This window comes from Lactuca sativa, chromosome 2 (assembly GCF_002870075.4).
Source record: "Lactuca sativa cultivar Salinas chromosome 2, Lsat_Salinas_v11, whole genome shotgun sequence".
NCBI classification, from domain to species: domain Eukaryota; kingdom Viridiplantae; phylum Streptophyta; class Magnoliopsida; order Asterales; family Asteraceae; genus Lactuca; species Lactuca sativa.
Window position 1 is genome coordinate 181,896,652 of NC_056624.2, and position 7,071 is coordinate 181,903,722.

The 7,071-nt window shown below is 35.6% G+C and overlaps 1 protein-coding gene and 1 non-coding gene across 4 annotated transcripts; one reads left to right on the forward strand and one right to left on the reverse strand.

The window, feature by feature from the left end:
* Positions 1 to 1,458: 1,458 nt before the first annotated feature.
* On the forward strand, positions 1,459 to 6,013 carry LOC111920082 (probable alpha-amylase 2). Of its 3 annotated transcripts, none has more exons than XM_052768537.1 (14): positions 1,459 to 2,147; positions 2,654 to 2,802; positions 2,875 to 2,944; positions 3,030 to 3,423; positions 3,512 to 3,543; positions 3,621 to 3,753; positions 3,853 to 3,950; positions 4,047 to 4,197; positions 4,298 to 4,424; positions 4,525 to 4,640; positions 4,814 to 4,890; positions 5,242 to 5,376; positions 5,474 to 5,542; positions 5,626 to 6,013. In XM_052768537.1, exons 2-14 carry the CDS (start codon positions 2,660 to 2,662, stop codon positions 5,896 to 5,898), a joined length of 1,818 nt encoding a protein of 605 aa, XP_052624497.1. In that variant the 5' UTR covers positions 1,459 to 2,147; positions 2,654 to 2,659; the 3' UTR covers positions 5,899 to 6,013. The 3 variants fall into 3 exon arrangements, with proteins under 3 accessions (XP_052624497.1, XP_023771431.1, XP_023771432.1); XM_023915663.3 differs by having other exon boundaries at positions 1,459 to 2,101; XM_023915664.3 differs by having other exon boundaries at positions 1,459 to 2,101; positions 2,884 to 2,944.
* A 690-nt stretch (positions 6,014 to 6,703) lies between these two features.
* On the reverse strand, positions 6,704 to 6,776 carry TRNAA-UGC (transfer RNA alanine (anticodon UGC)). Its single transcript has one exon. It is a non-coding gene; the product is annotated as a tRNA-Ala (tRNA).
* Positions 6,777 to 7,071: the final 295 nt, after the last annotated feature.

Sequence of the window (7,071 nt, forward strand, 5' to 3'; positions counted from 1 at the left end):
CGGGTGTGTCTGAACTCAAACTGAGGGTTTGGTGAAATTTTTATAAAATAAACATCTAATTAAAAAGGAATTTCTAATTAAAGAAAGGGGTGTGATGCTTGCAATCAGCCGAACTTAAGTAAGTGGTTCCCAAAATACCAATACATGTTTATTATGATATATGATATGATTATAAGAACCGCATGCTAGTTTAGGGCTAAGGATCTGCTCAGGATTGTATGCTAGGAGAGATGCGTTTTGTGCCTGATTGTATAAGCTTTTAGGATTGCATGCTAGTATGGTTTTCATACATGTGGATATAATGACTTGATTAGTGTATGTTGGTTAGATTTTTCCGTTGTCTGAATGCTGCTTGTTTTGTGCTTTGTGGGGCTCTTAGTGATGTGGATCAGTTACTAAGTGAATATGTTAAGCCATATGTGACACAGGTTAAATAATCTCAAAGTGATTGATTTGACCCTATTGTGAAACTCTCGTTTGAGTCCAACCGTTCTAGGGTTGAGTCTTTTACTCGAAGGATTATATGATCTCTGTTGCATGTGACTATATTCATGAGGTAGTTGGTTGACATTGGTGGGAGTCCTTCAGCAGCCAAGGGCTAGGTGGGGTCGGGAACCTAGGAGAGCCTAGGATGTGCTTCAGTGGGTTTTGTTGCGCTATTTAGTGAGTTTTGGTGCAATGGCTTGAGAATGTGACTTAGAGGATTCAGAATGATTGCTGAGAAAAGTATGGACATGTATGGAGGTAGTATTGGGCCCATACTATTGAAAGCACATTATCCATACACGAATCGGTGAGAGTCTTGGAGAATCCAAGAAGCGTATGGGAGGAGGATTTTGTATATGTTTTGATCTTTGGCATGTCGTATTTCAGTTTCATAATGAGCACGTAGGGAGGTGGTTCTGGTTCTAGATTTGGTTCCGGCTCAGGTGCAGGTGCTGAGCCAATTAGCGAGCAGATGCGGGAATTCATCTCATCAGAGATTTCTTGTAGTATTTCGGAGATCTTGGATGAGCGTTTGGGTGCGTTCCATGTTGAGGTTATGACCATCATTGGAGCTCGTACTCTTTCTTTCCGAGAGTTCCGTGCTTGTGGAGCTCCTACGTTCCATAGGGGAGAGGGACCCCATTGCCAGTATGAGGTGGTTAGCAGATATGGCTAACGTGTTCAGGACGAGTTTCTGCCCTGCGGAGGCGAATGTCAGATATGCTTCCTGCCTATTGAAGGATAGGGCACGGGATTACACAACAAGCCATTTCCCTCTCTCTTCTCTCACTACGTCTGTAGCGACCCTAGCTTAGCGAGTTCTTTAGTGAAAGCTAAGGGGCGGTGTTCCTTCTCCTAACGAGCCCCATAGCGACTCCACTCCTTATAGCCTAAGGCGGGAAGGAGTGATAACACTCATAACACATTGTCACGTAAGTTTTTTTTTATTGACACATAAGTTTTTTTTTATTTTTTTTATTTTTTTTTTTTTTATAATTTTTTATTGTCATGTAAGTTTAGAATGTTTACATTGAAAAAGATAGAGAGTGGTAGTGTATAGTTTTAAATAGATTTTATTTTCAAAAAAATAGCAATAGCTAATCAAACTTCACCCTTACCATTTACCATTTGCTCTCTCCTCTCTCCTGTCGTTAAGCACTTAACGATAGCCCCTTAACGAGACACATGGGGCGGTGTTTGGCCTGTACTAGCAAAGGTCTTGGCGACCGACTTGCAACCCCCACCTAATATGTAAATATATTTTTTTAAGTGTTTGGCTTGTGTTAACAAAGGTATGTAAATATATATTTTTAAAAGTATAAAACTCCAGGTGACTCAAGTTCCTTGCGGGGGCAATAAGGTCATTTACGCAAAGAGTGCTTTATGGCGAGATCCCGTGTGCGGCACCAGCACCGAAAAGTCTCTCTCCTTTTTCTCCGCGCCATTAGGAATTAAGAACTCCCGTTTTCGTCGCCAATACTTACATAAATGACGATATTTATCCATTGATAATTGTATCGAAACACTGTTGCAGCTGCCAAATGCAAATAATGCTCAATTAACCACCCAGATACTTGATAGCAGCCTGCTTCTGGTGTTGAATTCCCGATTTCAGGTCAGAGATATCTCGTATTCCTCTACCTACTTCTGTAATCACTAATGTATGTTAATTTGTATGGTATGAATTTCTATCTGAAATTAGGATTTTTACATGCTCAACGCAAATGTTTATGCATGCTATAATCTACATGCTTTAATGTGTGTGTGCTTTGAACTGTTTTTTTCTTTTTATATTTGTATGTCTGTTTGATTTGACTGCTGGTATCATAGTGAGATTTTACATCTGATGTTGATTCGACTAACTAGTTTCTATACTCCATTTCATCAAATTCAATTTCGTAGTTGAAACTGCTTGTTCTTTTTTCTCTTGGAAGGGGTGATTTGGCACCATTTAACCTAGCTTAATAAAATAACCTATAGATACATTACTAGAAGTGCTAGTGTGACATGATCATACGGTTTCCAGATTAAGGAGAAATTAATCACGTTTATCAGTTTGATTATGTGAAAACTTTGTCACTATTACTTCCCTGTAGTAATTTTAATACTCAATAATATTTGCAGTTTTAACTCTAAGATTTGTTATGATTATTCATTCTCTTGACAGGAATAAATGGCTACAATCTCAGTAACAGATATTGCCTTCCAGACCCATCCACACCACCTTTTTGTTTCCTCAGGCATTGGTGGATCTAAATCGTATGTCAGTCCCAAGAAATACACACTAAACTGTAGAAAGCACTCCAATAGTAAAAGGTTTATTTATATTACCTTTCTTACTCACCTTACTTTCAAATGTTCATAAATTTGTTAGAATCCAACATGTAGTCTTTGCAGAAAAAGCTTACACAAAAGTCACCGCCTGTTCAAATCAAGTAACTTTATGTGTTGCACTGTGGTATGTTATACTCCTTTAGTTGTATGTTGTTGAACATCATTGTTATTGACACCATTTTGACATCCATGGCATAATGCGTGAAAAGGAAATAGCAATATCAGAAGGTTCAATAACTGTTGATAATGGTGGAAGACTAGCTCTTGTAGTTGATGATGATTCTCAAAAATCAAAATTACTCAGTGATGGACCACGTAGAGAAATACCAGACTGGATGGCACGAAGGATAGGTTCTGTTCGTCCTAAGTTTCCTCCTAAAAAGATTGACATTTCTGAAGTCAACACATCAAAATTCAAGTCTTTGGAATTGCCTAATCCTTCTGAAGTATGGTCAATTGCAAAAGCAAAGCCAAAAGATGGGGACACATTAATTGAACATGTGATTGAGAAAGAGTTAATTGAAAAGAAACGGAAGTCTCTAGAACGTGCTCTGCAACGAAAAACTATTCAATGGCAGAAGACCCCAGAAGAAATAAAACTAGGTTTTTTTTTTTTTTATTAATCTTTTCTTTTCTATCTATTTTGCCCATTATTTGTAATTTGACTTGTTCTTTGCTTCACAAATCACAGAGCCAGGAACTGGCACAGGACGTGAGATAGTGGTTAGTAACTTAATATAAATTACTAATTAGCTACAATTTATGTTCTTTCATTGATCTTTGATAAACCGTTTCCATAGTTTCAAGGTTTTAATTGGGAAAGTTGTAGAAAAAAGTGGTACATGGATCTGGCTCCAAAGGCTGCAGATTTATCTCGCTGTGGTATAACAGCAGTGTGGTTACCTCCTCCAACTGAATCTGTTGCTCCACAAGGTCTTTATGACTTAAAAGCATTTACTTTGAATTTTTTTTAAAAAAAAAATACATGGCATGATATATAAAGTGTTAATACATTTTATGGAATGACTTCAGGGTACATGCCTTCTGATCTATACAACTTGAACTCAGCATACGGGACACAGGAGGAGCTGAAGCATTGCATAGAGGAGATGCACAATCACCATCTTCTGGTATTATTTAGTCATCTTTAAAAAATAGTTTGGAGGAAAATCTGATGATACATAAATATGAATTTTTTTTTTTTTTTTTTTTTAAATCTTTTGCAGGCGTTGGGAGATGTTGTACTAAATCATAGATGTGCTCATAAACAGAGTGAAAATGGAGTATGGAATATTTTTGGCGGGAAACTTACCTGGGGACCTGAAGCAATTGTTTGTGATGATCCAAATTTTCATGGTCGTGGAAATCCTTCAAGTGGTATGAATAATTGAATATATCTCTCTAAAACAAATATAAATATGGTTTATAGATTATATGTTTATGTAAGGATATGTGTTTTACATGTTATGAATTGCAGGTGACATATTTCATGCAGCACCAAACATTGATCATTCCCAGGATTTTGTACGAAATGATGTAAAACAGTGGCTGAACTGGCTTCGGAACAATATTGGTTATGATGGGTGGCGCCTTGACTTTGTGAGGTCAAAGGCTATTTTGGTCAATACTAGATATATATTTTTTTTTCTTACAAGCCGATTGTCATGTTATTTATGTTATCTCTTAATTTATTCATCTTTGTAGGGGTTTCTCAGGTGGATATGTTAAAGAATACATTGAAGCTTCAAATCCTGCATTTGCCATTGGGGAGTATTGGGATAGTATGGCTTATGAAGGTGGTAATCTGTGCTACAACCAAGGTAACTTTTATACACATTTTTCTTAGATACCACGTCACGGAAAGAACAGAAACATAAAACTGAAAACTTTAAAAGCGAACCTTTTTCTAGTTCTTGTTGTAATCTGTGTTTGTTTTGGTCTTTCATTTAAATTACTCATTAATAGCTGATTTGGATTATTAATATGTTCTCAGACGCACATCGTCAACGTGTAATTAACTGGATCAACGCGACTGGTGGTACCTCATCTGCATTTGATGTCACAACAAAGGTATGAGCTTATGCTTATCATATCATTTGTTTTCAAGAGGAAATAGAAACTACTTGATGGAATGGAATGAGCAACATATAATGAAATGGATCATTACATTCCATTATCATTTTTGGTTGGCTTAAGGGAATGAAATGAGTCGTTCAAACATGTTTGTTATGTACAATTAGAAAATTAAGTTGATAAATAACAAAGAAAATGTTATTTATTTTTTTTTTTATATAAAAATAAACTTTAATCACATAAAAATATATCGCTAGAAAAGTGCATATAGACATATTCCATCAAGGAACGAAATAAAAAAACCAGAGTATAAAGAAGGAATCACATTCCATTCTGTGTTCCATGCAGGGAATACTTCATTCGGCATTGCATAATGAATATTGGAGATTAATAGATCCTGCTGGAAAGCCACCAGGAGTCATGGGATGGTGGCCCTCACGTGCTGTCACTTTCTTGGAAAATCATGATACCGGCTCAACACAGGTCAACTCCTCTCTCTCTCTCTCTCACACAGTCACATATTATATGAAATTTTTGGTCTCATGGGTATTTAATAATTTGTTACATACATATAATACAGGGACATTGGCCATTTCCACGGGATAAACTTATGCAAGGATATGCTTACATCTTAACCCATCCGGGGACTGTAAGCTCCATCTGAATATTATTTGTTATTTTGTATATATATATTTTCTGTTGGATTTAATGGCTTTATAATTTATATTGCAGCCTGTGGTGTTTTATGACCATTTTTATGATTTTGGGATCCATGATGTGATAACGGAGCTAATTGAGGCTAGGAAACGAGCAGGGGTCCACTGCAGGAGTGTTGTCAAGATTTATCATGCAAATAGCGATGGGTATGTGGCCCAGATAGGGGACACCTTGGTCATCAAACTTGGTCACTTTGATTGGAATCCTTCTAAACAAATTGATCTTCATGGGACTTGGCAAAAGTTCCTGGATAAACACTCAGATTACCAGATTTGGTTCAGAATCTAGTACACTACTTCTTTTATAATTTCCATATTCCAGGAAATTACAACTAATAACTAAATCGAATCCAACTTTCACTAATATTTACTTCTTAATAAGTAATATCCATTTGTCTATACAAGTGCAACACCGATATTTTGATTTGATTTTCTAACTTTGGTTTTGCTTTAGAATAAGCGTTTTCACCCCGTTCCCGAGTTTATCAAAAGAAAAGAAAAGAAAGGAAAACAAAATTTTCTTTTGTGTTCCCGAGTTGGAGAGAAATGGAAGTAAAATTAATCATTTTTTTCTTTCCTTCCAAATCCTCCCAAATCGGAAGGAAAGATAGGAGGGGAAATGATCCTTTCATTTCTCTCCACTTCCTTCCACTTTTTTCCTTTAATGAAACTCGGGAACACAATTTCTTTCATTTTCTTCTCATTTCCACCCATTTCCTTTCATTTCTCTCGTTAAGTTGAACTCGGGAACGGGAACAATTTAGGAATCTGATCAATAGTTGAGGATTTTTTTTTAATATATTATTAGTGTTTAGATAAATAACAGTTTCTCCTTGAGGTACATATAACTTATATCTACTTTTTTCATTACAATAAGGAAACTCAATGTAAACAAATAATAATAATAATAATAATCTAAGACTTTTTAGTTAAAATATATACTAATTTAACACACCATTTCGTAGAATACATGTTTTAAGCTAATAACTATTTATAAAAAAGATTGTACACACTATATTTACCAAAGAGCTGACATTATTTTTGAAAAAAGAAAATAATGGAGGTGAAAGGGGTATGAAATCGAATATAAAAAGTGGAGATGCGGGGGATCGAACCCCGTGCCTCTCGCATGCAAAGCGAGCGCTCTACCATTTGAGCTACATCCCCAACTTGTTGTAAGTTGGAATCAGTTTATTATTATTATTATAATGAATCGTAATGTTGTTATTCGATTATGATCTAATCCCATAAAAAAATAGACCAATTAAAAAACAAATAATTTTACCTTTTCAAGTTTACTATTTTGAGTAACTATTAATATTCTTAAATCTTAACAACTAACATGCAAAAGCTAAACTTGACGATAACTAAAAAATAACCTTATCCAATAAAAACCATGAATGATAGAAAAAGAATATGAAAGCTGATTACCTTGACTAAGAATAAAATTAAAAGTTCGCTA